This window comes from Colossoma macropomum, unplaced genomic scaffold (genome assembly GCF_904425465.1).
Source record: "Colossoma macropomum unplaced genomic scaffold, Colossoma_macropomum, whole genome shotgun sequence".
Classification (NCBI taxonomy): domain Eukaryota; kingdom Metazoa; phylum Chordata; class Actinopteri; order Characiformes; family Serrasalmidae; genus Colossoma; species Colossoma macropomum.
The window spans coordinates 12,552,729-12,568,718 of NW_023494802.1; the positions used below are offsets into that span (position 1 = coordinate 12,552,729).

At 39.5% G+C, this 15,990-nt stretch overlaps 2 protein-coding genes across 5 annotated transcripts in view; both read right to left on the minus strand.

The window, feature by feature from the left end:
* Positions 1–117: 117 nt before the first annotated feature.
* On the minus strand, positions 118–8,693 carry LOC118822716 (taste receptor type 1 member 1). The gene is made up of 7 exons (XM_036591956.1): positions 8,530–8,693; positions 7,775–8,063; positions 5,069–5,827; positions 4,217–4,438; positions 3,150–3,270; positions 2,051–2,421; positions 118–672 (listed from the first exon to the last, which is right to left on the minus strand). Exons 1-7 carry the CDS (start codon positions 8,691–8,693, stop codon positions 118–120), a joined length of 2,481 nt encoding a protein of 826 aa, XP_036447849.1.
* Positions 8,694–10,406: 1,713 nt separating this feature from the next.
* Positions 10,407–15,990, minus strand: part of iffo2a (intermediate filament family orphan 2a) — a 35,403-nt gene continuing 29,819 nt past the window's right edge. The window contains exons 6-10 of one of the 4 annotated variants that reach the window (XM_036592081.1): positions 15,511–15,724; positions 14,943–15,032; positions 14,721–14,857; positions 12,254–12,524; positions 10,407–12,144 (exon numbers count right to left, since the gene is read on the minus strand). In XM_036592081.1, the coding sequence (XP_036447974.1) occupies positions 12,139–12,144; positions 12,254–12,524; positions 14,721–14,857; positions 14,943–15,032; positions 15,511–15,724 (718 nt within the window). In that variant the 3' untranslated portion in view covers positions 10,407–12,138. Of the gene's footprint in view, positions 12,525–14,720; positions 14,858–14,942; positions 15,033–15,510; positions 15,725–15,990 lie in introns of all 4 variants that reach the window. The other 3 variants (XM_036592083.1, XM_036592080.1, XM_036592082.1) reach the window with 3 other exon arrangements.

Here is a 15,990-nt window from a genome sequence, read left to right on the forward strand (position 1 = left end):
GAAAAAGACAATCTCAGACCCAGCTGCCTCTAAAACGGGTGAAACTAGGATTATGTTACGCTTTAGTCTAAGAAAGTATGTGATTTAAAAAAAATACAAAAGCTTTCAGCAGGAGTTTCACTGTTTGGTCATGGTATACATTTGAATGCAGTTTTGGAAGTGGGCAGTGGTATTCATTTGAGGTTTTACCAACATGATGTACACTTTGGGTAAAAAATATCCACCAAGTATCCCAAGGACACTACAAAGTACGGCAGCCACCTCCAAGGCCATAGTTACAGTCCCTCTGTTCACGCTGTAGACTGTGAAGAAACTGATCCAGGAGATGATGCAGATCATGAGGCTGAATGTAATGCACTTGGCCTCATTGTAATTAGCTGGGAGGTCTTTACCCATGTAGCTAAGGCAGAAGCAAAGAATGCTAAGTAGGGACACATACAGAATCTCTACAAACGCTCCAGGAGACAGAGTGTTACTGCACTCTAGAACAATGCTGTCACAGTACAAGTCATAGTTCTCTGAGGGGAAAGGTGTGTATAGAGCCACATGGAGAACAGCGATGAGGAACTCTACCACAGAAGTGACCAGGATGAACATCTCAGGGCCTTGGTTTTTGGCCCAGGTCTCATAAAACCGGGGAAGCTTAGAGGACCACTTGAATATGCACACCACCTGCAATGAAAGGAAAAAAGAGTTCTACTTGAGAATGGATTAGGCTGAACGCACTAAGAAAAAAAAAAAAACAGATTTAAAACAATTTCCAGGATACACAGGCCGTGTTTTCACTTTTTTTAAACATGCCCTTGCCAACTTCCCATGAAACTATCAGTGCATCACACCTGCTCTGCACAAGTCCCCACTCACAGCGCAAGGGGAGGAGGGGACAGTGAGCGGTGGATTATTCAGTCAGAATGCACTCTTTTTTTGAGAAGTTTGAACATAACATACATATATTTTGTGAATAATTGCTTTGTTTGGCTGTAACCGCTAGTTTAAAACAATGAAATTTATATTTACGGCATTTGCTCTTATGTTGATCATTTTTTTTTACACAGGTGGGCGAAGGTAGTGTTAGGAGTCTTGCCCAAGGACTCTTATTGGCATAGTGTAGGGTGCTTAGCCAGGCAGGGATTGAACCCCAGTCTATAGCATGAAGGGCAGAGGTGTTACCCACTACACCATACAAACCACATGATGTACTGCCTTTACTTTTTATTATAGCAAGCAGTGATTGATAACAGAATCAGTAGTTTCCTTCCTTAAATCTAATCTGAACAAACTGGAAATTATGGTTTTAAAATATTAAGCATTTTGAAGTACTTTAATGTTATGGCTTATAAACAGTTTTGTCCTCCATTTTCTCAGGCTTGAACAGGGAAATGAGTCAGGTTGCAATGATTTCTCTGTTTTGCTGTTGAAGTTGTTCACTTTATCGCTTGCCTCTCTGAGAGCTCCTCTTATAAACTTCACTTGAGCTAATAAAGCAATGGAAGGGTCATTAACATCACATCAGGGTTTTCCCAAGGGGAACTGATGAGGAAGAGTGGAAGAGCTCATGTAAATATTGGTGACAGAACAGACGGCCAGAGTAATGAGATACATTTACTCATTTACATGTACTTCAGTGAAATGGATTTGCACTTCTCTGAGTATTTTCAAGCAATAATACTTTTACTCAAGCATATTTGTGAGGATAGCAATCTATGTTTTACTCACTTCAGCCATTCACACCGAGCTACTAATTCTCTTTTTGGGAGTAATTTCATTCAGTTCTCTTGGTTCACTGCTTTGCTGATTCTTACACTTTTCACTTTTGAGCCTTAGCATTTTATTTTGAACCAAAAGAACCCAAAAAACAGAGTTTGAATAAAAGAATGGCTATCAAACTTCAGTCCCTATGCTGGCAGATGCTGCATGTACTAGGACATTCCTATTGAGTGATATAGGGAACTGAACACTTCAGGAGATTTTTTGGTCTGGCACTTTACTTTTCTTCTACCATGTCCACTCCTCAAAGGCCTAGCCCTCTAATTCAAATGACTTCTCATACCTGGAAGGAGCGGACGGTCACACAGGCCAGGCAGACGGTGAAGCTGAAGAGGAAGAGGGACTGTTTGAGCAGACAGGCTGGCTGGGAGGGTGTGCCGAAGTGACACAGTGTGCAGCAGGATGCTGCGGTCAGGGACAGCAGCATGAGCAGACAGGTCCTGCCCCCGGCAGACTTCACCACTGGGGTGGTCAAGTTGCACAAGAAGAGGACAGCAGTGCCCAGAGTGAGCAACAGTGTCAATGCCAGTAGAACCAGCAGAGCAAGAGACAAGAGAGCATCCCACGGCAGGTAAAGCACCGTTCTGTTCAGACACGCCTCACTCTCAGCTGGAGACCACTGACCCTGCGCACAGGACTGGCAGCTGGTAGATCCTGGTATACATAGTGTGATATATTTATTAGAAACAAATGCTTTCTTCTACTCACTGGACACATGAACTCCACCTAACTTATATGCACACTATATAGGCTGTATAGTCAGGCACCCTCTAACCTATTCATCACTGGTCAGTTTCTGACCAAAGGGCACAGCAATGACAATAACACAAAACATGATCATGGGGTTTACCATGTTCTACCATGACCACTGGTTTGGCCCTGGTATGAGGATATAAGGAATTACAGGTCAGACACTCAAAAGTTTCCAAGAGCGATTCTTTGGTCACAAACTGACCACTGATCAAGAGCTACAGGTTGACTCACGCAAAGTGTGCATGGCAACAAATTAGCTACTGTCTCCAACTGTAAACCCGCAAGGTGGACCTGATGTGGGTATTTCTAATAAAGTAGCTGGTGTAATTGGTTAGTCGAGTAAATGTAAGCAGCCTACAGAGTTTTGTGAATCTTTAAGTCCTGAAAGTTATAATCAGTTCTAGCTTTTAAGGCTGATTATCCAGTGACTACAGTTCCTTATGTAGTAACAAAATTAAACAAATATGTAAGATATGTGGTTTTGAGGGTGAAGAATGGAAGTCTGGTGTAGGATTGAGTAAATGAGCAAGTAATTAAAGTAATGCAATGTGTGCCACCTTGTGGTGAAATCTTGAAGTGCATGTATGACACCGTTATATCACTGTTCCTTGTGTGAACTGTTTGTTTACCTGTCTTGTTGAGGAAAGTGGAAGCAGGGCATGCCATGCATTCAAAACAGCACTTATGCTGTCCGACCTGGAGTTGCCTATGACCGTAGGGGCATTCTGGAGAACACCGTGACTCAGGCACCTAGGTAGACAGAAAGAACCCTTATGTTCATCTAGGATGTTTATAAATTAATCATTTACAACAAAACAAGTAGTCACAATTTTCTGCTTATCCCAGATGCAGTCAATCAGCCAAGACGTTTGGTGTCCAAATTATGCTTCTTTCGTTTTACTAGAGCTAACAAACACTAGAAGTCAATAGTGACCCAAATCGTTTCTGTAAATACATCTCCAGAGCTTCTCTCAACCTGCATCCAGTTCTTCATCAAAGTTGTGCAGACTTGTCGATGTGGTTTTAAACACATTATGAATGAACAAAACTTCACAAGTGTTTTGCTGATTTCCTCCTGCATGGTGTCATTCAGGCATTTGGATGCTACTGGTTATGTTTGCAACTTCTGTTGTTTCTTCTTTAGAAATGATCAATTAATCTTGAATTTTCAAACTGAAGATAAATGTTTAAAAATAGAAATAACACAAATTGTATTTGTGAATGGAATCTTGCATCACTACGCACGTGAAGAGGAGCAGGATTTCGTGAGGGTGGCAGAATTCGACACAACACCTGTTATCTAAAATAGCTGCCCGTAGCTTTCAGCTACCACATTGACAAGTCTGTGCAACATTAATGAAGGCCTGGATGTGGTTTGGGAGCAGTTTTAGGGATGTGTTCACAGAAAGATTTGGGTGACCACTGACTTTTAGTGTTTGTTAACAACATTAGCCTCATAGCACCAGCTCTAAAGTGAAGAAGTACAATTTGGACATCTAATATGGCTAATTGACTGTATCAGGGTTAAGTGGAACACTGGGTAAATTACTAATTACAAAATATTAAATTTTTTTTTTTAGAATTATTCCTTCAAAGGTACTGAAATGAAGTGTTCAGAAATAGTTTTCATTCATTTGACCTGTTTTACTAAAAATTGAAGATTGAAAGAAAAAGAAAAAAGGAAAAGAGAACATACATTGGTTACATCTGAAACATCTCCCGTCCACTGAATCTGAGAAAGGTCCACTTGAAGATAAGGGGGGTCTGGACTGTAGGCACCCACCACTCTGAATGACCATGCTTTCCCCTTCCATGTCCATGTTACTATGTCATATCCTGTGGGTGGGTCTCCATACTTATCAAAATATACTGCAGTGTTTCTGACAGGAAACCGTACTCGCCTTAAACTCTGAAGGAGCTGAGTGGATTAAAGACAAGAGAACAATTAGTAGGAGGCACTAATTTAATTGATTTAATGTGGCACGGAAGTCTATGATTTGGTTGTGTTACTATTTATATTACCAGTTATATGTATACACACAACACGCACACACACACACACACACACGCACACACACACACACACACACACACACACACACACACACACACACACACATATATATATATATATATATATATATATATATATATATCTTCAGTGGTCAGGACCCCCATGGACCCTCACAGAGCAGGTACTATTTGGGTGGTGGATCATTCTCAGCACTGCAGTAACACTGACTGGTGGTGGTGTGATAGTGTGTGTTGCGCTGGTCTGAGTGGATCAGACACAGTACAACAGGGTAAAAGGGGGCTAACAAAGTATGCAGAGAAACAGATGGACCGAAGTCTGTAATTGTAGAACTACAAAGTGCACCTATATAGTAAGGGGAGCTGATAAAACAGACAATGAGCATAGAAACAAAGAGGTGGTTATGATGTTATGCCTGATCAGTGTATGTGTGTATATGTATATATATATATATATATATATACACACGCACATATGTGTATAAAATACATACTGAAATGCAATAAAAATACTGACCTGCCCTGTCTGTACTTCAGTTTTCTCACATTGTCCTGAGTCACACTTGAGGACTGGCCGCAGTGCATGTGCCACTGCGTATACCGCCTTATACACATTAAAAGAAGAGGCGATGTCATAATTCTCCAGAGAGTAGCTTTTAGTTGCCATTGTGTACAGGTCTGTATTTTGCAGGCATGGGACCACCATGTCACTGGAACTGTTCAAAGCGCTCATATCTCTAAGCTTAGACACGGCTTGGTTCTCAAAATCTCGGAACCCAGAAAAGGGTGTGTATTTGACAGACACACCCAGGACATTCCCAATAGTGCTGATTCCTGGAATTCCAGACACCAGGGTGGCCATGGACCAGTCCTCCGTCCCAATCCACACCTTATCAGTTACATTCTGCTCTATCACAAAAGGGAAGAAGCCTTTGGCTATCCTCTTACTGGAGAACACCACTATGGTGTTGACTTTGGTTTTGATGATATTTCTGACCATGTCTCTCATTCGCTGCTGTGTGCCACTGTTAAGGCTCGGTATCAAAGCTTGGTACGCGATGCATATATCATAATCTGATGCTTGCTGCGACAGGCTCAAAACTCCTTGCTGGCCGTATGAATTGTCGCTGCCAAGAAGAGCTACCCAGGTCCAGTTAAATCTTAGCAGGATCTGGATCATGGCGTCAACCTGGTTCTTATCACTGGGGATGGTGCGGAAGAAAGCTGGGTATAACATTTTGTTGCTCAGCATTTCATTGGAAGCTTCGTAAGAGATCTGTTGAAATTTGTGAATAAAACATCAGAGGAAGTAATATAAAAAGATCACACTAAATGTATAACACATATTTCCAAAAATATATTTTGTTGTACACATCCTCTACAGAGAAGAGTTTTTGCCAAATTTAACATATTAGGGGAAAAAAAATTAAACAAAATATAATATGTGCTATAACTTTCATGTTTTATTTTTTCCAACCAGTTAAAATCATAAAATAAATGGAAATTGTGCATTAAAATTTGCAGAACTTGTTCCTATCCGACCTTCCACTGCGATAAGACAACACTATGAGTCTAAAGGAATGTGTAGCTGTCAAGAAGCTGTAACTGAGAAAAGGAAATCTGCACTAGACCCCTTGGGGAAAAAAAGCAAGAAACCGGACTTCTCTTTGGAAGTAATGTAAGGCAGTATGCATGCTACTGAAGCAATGAAAATCTCTTCAAACCATGTCTACAACCATCACTCAGGCCTGGTGGTGGATCAGTGCATTTGAGAATGTATAACAACATCTGGAGTTGGTTATTTGTTCTTGAGTAAACAAACACATTCTAATACATCATGCTCTAACTTCTGGAAAAGGTTCAATTTGAAAGAAATTTGTTCAACAGCAAGATCATGACCCCAAGCACACTGCTGAGAAGATCAAGACATACTTATCGGTTATCAAACAAATAAGCTGTTGAACATTAGATTTCTCAGGTTGCGAGAAGTAGAAAATAACAATCCTTTAAGACTTTTGACTACAAGCACGAAAAAAATATTCCTGTAGATTTCAGTGAAATACTGACAACAAAGAATGGAAGCAGTAATACAGGCAAAGGGTGGACACATTAAATACTGAAAAAAATTAAATGGGTGAGTAATAGCTGTTTTGACTGAAAATGAAATAAATGAAAGGCTCATCTTAGACTTTTGTGTGTGATATTGTATGATATGATATAATATTCAGGCGAAAGGAAGACACTTCTTACATTTTAATGAAAGTTACTGTAATTTTGGACATTTGGACCGCTGAAAAAAACCGTTATGAAGTTGGTTACAGTGGTTACAGTCCTGGTCCCAGAATTTCTGCTCCCAACATACTTAATGCAAATAATGAATGAATTAGGAAGGCCTTCATGAGTTGAAGTTGGGCATGTTAGAGCAGAGACAATAATGTAATATAATATAATATAATATAATATAATATAGGACTCGATCTTGTCTCAATCTCAGAGTAAAGTGGATTTGGAAATTGTTCTTGAGACCAGCCAAATGCCTCTGTCTGAGGTAATTTAAAATTATTTTTTTGCTCATTAATATTAATTATTAGCAGCATTAAATTCAGACAGAATAAAACAGCCCTTTCTCTACTTGTTTAAATAAAATATTTTCACTGTCGGTAGAGGATCTAATGATCCTCTCCACAATGGTTAACTGGGTATTATTTGTTTGTTGATGTTCATTGGCTCCAAAATTCAAGCAGCCCCTGAGCGCAGATCATATCAGAATGTTATTCAACAATAAAAATGAGTTTATGTTGTTCAGTTTATATTTAATTGACATTAGGTGGTGAAGTAAGGACAGAGAGTAACGGTATCATCATTTCCTTCCAAAACTCAAATTTTATTTAATATTATATTTTACATAATATACTAAAATAAATTATTATTTATGAATATATACCATGTGTAATGAATGATAATGTACAATGAACTACAAACCTTTTAATTGTAAAAGGTTTCATTTTTCGCCTTTTTCTTTTTATTTACATATTCTGAAAAATCTTGCTCTGTTCTCTGTCTTCTTGATTTGGACCCAACTACCACAAAGTCTTGGTCTTGACTCATGCCCAGGTCTCAGCCTCGGACTCACATAGTGGTCTTGGCGTCAATGCTATTAAGCTTAGAGATTGCCTTTTCACTGGGTCACTGGGTCATTGAGAGAGCTATATTGGTGAGGTACCTGAGGTAGAAGGAAGGAGCCCAGTGCAGCTGCTGGAGTGAAGGCATAGTCACTGCTGTCAGGCCCAATGACGGCCAATGCCCGGGGCTCCACATCTACACGGTTATACTGCTGGGACAGCAGGTCCACTGTGGCCAGAACACTGGCACGAAGAGAACAAGTATCATATGTCTGGTAGCCTAGAGTGATGCCTGGCAGGAGCTGCTCTTTCCCAGTGCTGTTGTTGATCTCCTCTACAGCATAGCGCAGAGCCTGCACCAAGTGGAAGCCATGCTTGTTGTCTGAACCTCTGGAGAAACCAATAAAGAACAAATGGCAAAGCCCTAAGAAACGATGCATAACACAGTGACAATTAGTCAGCCCTGTAAGATTCCTGGACACTCGATCAGCTGTGCTCAGGATGCAGTCTAATGTAGATAGATGTCACTTCAGCTACAGAGCCTAATCTTCAGTTATCATGCTGCCTGGTGTCTAAACAGTGTACCTTGCCAAAACAACTCTCTCTAACCTGAACCAATCAAATCTATTCTTCATATACAAATGGTTTGACTGGATAAAAGGAAACAGTTTAAACTTGCTCTTATATGAAAAGGCTTAGATTCCAGGACACTGTGTCCAGGAATGGTATTCAGACAACCAAAATCCAGAGAAACTATCCAGAGAAGTCCCGGATGGGTGGCAACACCAATACAGAGCCTTCAGTTTTCGGTGGTAAAACAGCTGATTCTTTCTGTAAGTAGAATGGAATGTCTTACTGTTTACAGTCAGCCATACAGGGAGCAGCTGAGATGGTTTGTCCAGTGTTATGGAGAGGGAACATGCCGTAGATGGTAAAATCTCCTTTAAGCTGGAGCCCGACGCCATAACAGCAGTTCCAGATGCACCCCAGCAGCAGAGTCCTGTACAGCAGCTCTCCCATGCTTCAGCCACACCTGCTCTCCAAAGGCCCCACTCCACACCCGCCTTCTCTTTTTCTACACTCGATTGGAAGCGAGGATTTGCATGCTCGAAAGTGTTAATGTCACTGAAAGATGGATTTGCATTAAGCCATTTGTTTCTCACCATCGTGTTTTCCTGCTAGAGTAAAGAACTGAGTGCATTTAACAAACCATAGAAAAAAAAGAGCATGTTTGGCCTGATTTCTTTGTGGCACTATTACTGTACAAAACTAGTGATACATCTTCAAATAGCCAAAAGTTTTCCCTAAACATTCCAGCAACTAAAACACATAGTCTATGCCAACACATAGTCTTTATATATTACTATTTTGATTAATCAATCAATCACTCAGGAAACAGGAGAGAAAAACATTTGCACCACAGCGTAGGAAGTAGCGGTCAGGTTTTTGACTTTATTGAATATTTCTATATAGACGTGATGGAAACCCTCTGTGGTCCTGAAATGTGATCAATTTCTCCATCCAACCAAATTCTGCTGTTTCCTCAAACTGAAAGGGGTTGAATTACATCCAAATGTATCAGCACTCAGACCGCTGAAGGGCAATTTGCCTGAGCGCCCGAGCATTTACACAGTATTAGGTAAACAACAGACCACAGTCTTGTTTTGTTTTCTGTACCATTACTTCACACCAAAGCAGCCGATAGGTACGACAGGCAAATCCATGTAAAGCACTGGATCAGTGGGAGGGTTTCAAATGTCCATAAATCATTAATAAATGGCATTTATGGGGTACGAGATTAAAAAAAAGACTCTGTAGTAGAACCTACTGAACAACTCTACTTTTGGCTTCCTGAATGCTGAACTGCATCATTTCACACCAGCAGCATCGAGCACATTCCGCTGGGGAAAGTCCAGAGACATTTATGCCTTTGTTTTCCTTTCCATGTCAGTTGTGTGATGCCTCTTTAAAATATACATTATCTTTTTTAGCAATAATAAAAGCTCATTAAAGACAGATCTTCTTAAGATAACTGACAACATGTTAGGCACAGTTTAACAGTTACAAAGAAATTGACTAAATGACCCTACATAATTGGCAGGATTTGAAACAATTCAGTTTCATATAACACACAATGCAGTTTTGCAAGGATTATTAGACTAATGTATGCTTATACTGATATATTCAAATATATAGTCATAGGCAAAAGTGAATAACCCTGAACAAATCACATGCTTACAAACTTAAACATGGCATTTTTCTGCAGTTTTAGTGTCCAAATTTATTTGCCTAGTTGAACATATTGGAAAAACATAAAACATACCCCCCCCAATATGTTTAATTCAGTAAATAAACTGTAACTTAAAATGTACAGGAGTGTTGTGTTCTTTCCAATCTTGGTCCTAAAGTATCCCCTGCCCTGCACATTTAGTGTTTAACTTGCTCCCAACACACCTGATCCAACTAATCAGCTATTTAACAAAAGCCCTTCCTTAGTTAAAGTGGGTGTTTTAGAACAAGAAAACACACACAAAAAAACTAGGGGTTCTCCAGAACTTAATCTGTGCTGTAGAGTGTGTTAACTTATTTTCACTTAGAAAATCAACAAAACTTTTATTTTGAAGGGGGTGCCCAAACGTTTGCATATGACTATTACAAATATTAGAACAATATTTGAAAAGACAGCAAAATATATTTATTGTAAATCATCATATTTTTAGTTGACCATAATTATCTAACAGCATTATTTAAACTCTGCACGGCAAAAACTAAAAGAAGGGCAAGGAAGACGTAATGATAGTGTATCAATGATGATTTATTCCGTGATTATTAAGCAGAAGATACAAAATATGGAATGATTCATTTCCATAAATTAAAAAAGGCAACAGTGATTGAGAATCTCCACATAATTCCGCACGCAGTGATAACAGCAAGCACTAAAAGAAGCCCTTTTTTTCCAAACGTAATATAATACATACAAGAGAAAATCAATAAGAGTTACCTTTTTCTTACATGTAGTCCTGGTAAATTACATGAAAACAAAGGACAGGTTGTATATTTCTAAAGAAACTATATTCCCAAATTTACATTTCAACCAAACTAACAAAAACCTGAGGACCGACATGAATATGGCTTTCTTGTTTAAAAAGGAGACTCAATTTCACTTCATTGTAGCACATTTTATATGTACATTGATTCTTTGATTTAGTCTAGGATCAGATTTGAACATTAGTTATGACAGAGTCAAAGGTGCTTAAATCATCCTTTGTTTTTAAAAAGCACATATATAGAAAGAAATCTAATAAGGCAACAGAGAGATATAAAGTAGAGTTGTAGGCACATGGGTTTGGGCTTACTATTGTTTTGACATCACCTCTCAAAACACTGAGAGGAGCTCAAATGAGCTCCTGCATTACAGGTCAAATAAGAACAGCAATAAGGGACGCTCACCAAGTATTCGGTATATAGGGAAAAAAGCCGGATAACCACACGACCACATTTAAAGACAGTCCAACATAGCATATTGCATAGTTCTTAATGCACAGTGTCACCATTGTTTATGTTGTGCAATGTTGTCTACTCCAAATTTTGAGAGTATGAACTCAGAGTTCCTGAGCACCATGAAACTCCTGGACAGATATTCTTGGGAAGCGCACTGCATGGCTGAACTATTGTTGAAGAACTCATTTCTCAAACATATTCCAGATTTCAGAGTAACCTTTCCACGATACTGTTTTTTTTTTTTTAAATTAGCCAACAATCTAGTGTTGAATGGAAAATGTACCATATAAATAAGTCCAATATTACTGACCAAAAGAAACAAATAAATGGTCATCATTAAAAAATCTGTATCTCTAAAATGGTAAAAGAATATTCTAAAAGCTGCCCTATGTAAGTTTTGGGGATTTGGAGACCTCTCTGGTGGAAATGTGTAATTGCACACAACATTAGTGTTTCTTTTTCATTCCAACTCAGAAAAGGTACTTCTACATAGTGCAGCTTTAACTTGAACGTATGTTACTATAATGAGATTTTACTCCAAATAATTTTGGACTATTTTTATTGTTCCACTTATCATGAAACGTTCACACAATGTAAGATGAGTTACGAGGTTTTGGTATGACAGCAACAAAATAAAATACTGCCTCTTAGTAAATGACCAACATAGTGATTATGTAATTATTTAAAATCATTATTATTGGAAGAATAAAAAACTGATTAACACATTTCATTAAATAACCATCAAATACTTCCCAATCGGTTGCCTCTTAACTGTAGTGAGTGTTATCTGAGGATGTGGTATATATTGCAGGTTTGAAGAGTGAGCTGTGTGCAAGCCGGTGAGGGAGCCATGCTGTGGCAGTGCTGATGAGGAGGCCGCAGCTCCAGTAGAATGATCCTTTAAGAGTGCTTTAAGCTGGTTCAGTCGACCCAGACTGGGACAGCAAATACAGCACCAACGCTTTCAGCCCTGCAAGCCACAGAGACGCCGTGGAAGAGGAGAGAGTCAGAGATTTACACGACCACCTGGCCCACTTTTTGAAATAAGAGGCATGTGGTGGAGATGGTCATCAACTGACCTCTTCATATACTTCTGTCTCTCCATCCTTCTCTCTGCCCCTCTCTCCTTCTCTCTCTCCACCCATCTCTCCCTCTATTTCTTTACCTGTCTCTCCAGGTATGTCTACATCCCTCTCTGCACCTCTGTCTCCATCCTTCTCTCCACTGCTCTCTCCGCTCCTCTCTCCATCTCTGTCTCCGTCCCTCTCGCTGTCTCTGTCCAGCTCGTCCTGCATGTCGTCTGTGTTTCCTGAGTCGCTGCTGGCCACAGAGCTGAAGGAGGGTGAGTGTCTGCAGAAGAGAGTAACCAGACAAGAACTCTTTCAACACCAGAACTTCACAGTTTACTCAAATAACCTAAAAACATTATCAAAACTTTTTATATTATTAAAACCCAATAACTAAAGAGTGGGCCTTAAAAGGGCCATACTTGATGCTTTTAATTTAAGTGTGCTTATCATGTTTGTGTTAATAACCATATCTCATTTTACAACTTTATTTACTGTAAAAGTAAGAGGTATTTCTCCACTTTTTCAAACATTCTGTATAACTTCATCATTAAGATGTACACAGAGTCATTCAGAGTGGTTTGATGTGAAATGCTCCATTACAGAGAAACTAAAAGTCATAACTGTTCACAGTGGCTGTGATAGGAACCACAAATCTGAAGCGTTTACTGCCTCTAAAAGCTAATATATGCAAATACTCTGTTCTGATTGGCTGCCCTGCATTGTGCCTCATTCAAAGACTGAAATGTTTGAAAAAGACCTTCAGTTTAGGCTGAAATTTTCACAGAACATTTCTTTTCTAGATGCTCTGCAGGGATGCAGTGGTCCACTGCCCAGCACAAGACTGCCTGTGGTAACAACACTCCTTAACACTTTAAGGTGTATGGGTGGAAGTAAACTGAATGGGCGGTCATATGTGAATACAGTTATGGTTATGACATCACAACCCTGACAAATTCAATTGGGCTTCGTTTGTATTTAAGTTTTTCCCTATATGAACTGCAGGGACCGTGAGTAAATACAGTTCATAACATTAATGTTTACATCCCATGTGTCAAGCGCAAGACACGCCAGTGGCACAATCCTATTCGGCCCGCAAAAATTATTTACATTTTTTTTGTATTAATATTAACTAATTTCACTATGTGCTGCACTACAGTTCCCAGCAGGCACTGCAAAGTAAAGTGAGCTTCCACCCCCTCGCCAACATCAATCTATGGGACTGCACCACCAAATCAAAACACATAGAGGCCAGGTGTCTAGTTTATGTGAATGGGCAGTTTTAAAAAACCTAATGTACACTGGGAACATTTAAAGAGGTTTAACAGTTCTCTGCAGCTAATGTAGTCAAAAGTTTCAACAAAACAATTTGTTTTTATCAAAAATTATTTTAGAATTTTTTTGCCATCGTAATTTGCATATATTTTGAATAAACAGTGGCCAGTTGGGATCATGGCAAAACGTTACGTAAAACTAAAATAAAAACAGTTGGCCCACAGATTTGCTGAGATTTTTAAATATTGCCCTTTTAGTGTTAGAGTTTGACACCCTTGGTTTACATATTACATCAAGCACTGATTAGTCAGGAAAATATGGCCTTTTTACAGGAAGACTGAAGGAGTTCTGCATTGATGTTTGCGTCTCTGTAACAGACCCTCAGCTTTGGCCTTCCAAAGCGTGTCAATAGGAGTGAGGTGCTCAGACATGAGAGGACCATTTGAGAGAAACACTAAATTCACTTCAATTCATTTCGGATTGTCTTCAGTCCAAAAACAAAGCCACATCTGAGCCGTCTTAGATGACGTTACAGCCCTGTTTTGTTCTAGAGAGACTGGACTGTCTGTCATTTTATCCACAGGCTTGACTGGAACTTTATATATTAAAAATAAATGTTTATCCACAACAACACAGAAAACGATATGATAAAGCTGCAACCCGAAAGATGGCGATATAATATTTTAAGTAAAAGCAATACAATAATTAAAATAATTTACATTATTCACAATTTATATTATTATGTATTCATTTATTGATTTTGTAATGATCAGTATTACAAATGCCTGTTTAGTTGAAGCTGTTTGTTTTCACTTTGTTGTCTTTCACTTGCTCTGTTGTTCTCATCTCTTAATCTACAGTATATTGTACATGAACGACTAATGGTGAATGAAGTCGTAACTAAAATTCACTGTGTGTTGAAAATGCACTGTTGAACTGAGTGTTTGTGGTAGTTTATGTTTTCTTAAACACCTTCCCCAAAATCTGCTGGACAGCCTCTACAAACAGTTCAGTTACCTGCACTGCATGCTGGGCATGTGCGTCATTAAGGCGCCTGCAAAGTCTCACACATTCCCGTTATCCACTGCCCAAAAAGCCGATCAGGAAGTGACACGATTGACCTCACCTGGTCCCCACTGAAAGCAGTGGGATGACCGGTTTCCATATACTGGCAATGCTCTGTACTCATCCAGATCAAACACACCTGCCTGTGGCCCCGGAGCTCCTGATGAGTCTGCGACACGTCTCCATCTGCACATCCAGTCCTCTCTTCATACTGCACATCTCCATGTACTCATGCAGGTGTCTGGTCATGTCGTTCTTGGCTGTGGCCAGCTCCAGCTGGGAAGAGAGGCGGAAGAAGGACTTTACAAACAGGAAGATACGAACAAAAACTGTTCAGATGAGGTTCTTAACTGCCCCTTACCTCGATCTGTCCGATAGTGGCCTGGTACTCCTGCTCTCTGGTTTTAAAGAGTGATTCAGTCTCGTTTATCAGACTGCGCAGACTTCCATCCTGAAAGAACCACAGATATTATTCACTAAATGTCTCAAAGGTAATACAGTCTGTGATAGACGCTTACAACTCACAGTTACTGAAAAAAGAGGAAAAATTTAAATGTGTCGAGCAACATTCAGCTGACACCACGTTTGGCTGAATATTGTTCAAAGTTACTGTGCGTAGTGTTAATCTGCCAAAACAAAACTATCCTTTACATTTTTGCCAAATTTTGACATCAAAATGAACATAAAACATCAGTGGAGACTTGAATCTGTTGATACAAACTGTAAATTGAATGTAAGTGTAAGTAATTATGTATTGATGCAATTAATAATGTGATTATGTAATCATATTTAAAATAGTAAAGTTAAACAATAACAATAACTCGAGACTTCGAACAGTAATCAAAAACCAGTACAGCCTGTGCATTGGTTTTTAAAATCAAGCTACAGCATCAACACAGACAAACATTTCAGAAGCTGCTGTAGCTCACCTGCTCATGTGCCTCTACAGGGCAGTCAGCACAGGCTGCAGTACAGGCTACATTGGTGGCAGCAGCAGCAGTGGATGTGGTAATAACAGGGCTGTTAGCAAAGTCCTCCCACAGCAGCAGAGTCTCCTCAGTCTCCTCCCAGGCCAGACTGTCACAGTCATCGTCAAAGTCAAACGTCTCTCTCCTGGCAAGAGAGCAATGATCTGAGCCACTCCTGAATCAAAGCAAGGCAGGCCAAAGAGAAGGGAAACGAAAAACCAGTCCAGCCTCCACCATCACAAAAGCGTCCACACAAACAAACAGAATAACTCAGATAGAGTCCTGTGCAAAATGACCTTTACGTACTGATCAAGAGTTATTACATTTTTCAAGGTCAGAAAAAAGTAGAAAACATATTTAACAGAAAATGACACTGATTGTTATGGCTTCTTGACAGCTACATCCTTTCAGACTCATAGTGTTAATCTGTCGTCTCACAGT

What these genes read in the sequence shown, in the direction of transcription:
- LOC118822716 (XM_036591956.1), bottom strand. Translation starts at nt 8,693, where the DNA reads ATGGGAGAGCTGCTGTACAGGACTCTGCTGCTGGGGTGCATCTGGAAC. An exon ending in CTGAAGTACAGACAGGGCAG is followed by an intron (nt 4,439 to 5,068) that starts GTCAGTATTTTT and finishes TAATCCACTCAG; the next exon opens with CTCCTTCAGAGTTTAAGGCG. An exon ending in CACTTTCCTCAACAAGACAG is followed by an intron (nt 2,422 to 3,149) that starts GTAAACAAACAG and finishes TATGTATACCAG; the next exon opens with GATCTACCAGCTGCCAGTCC.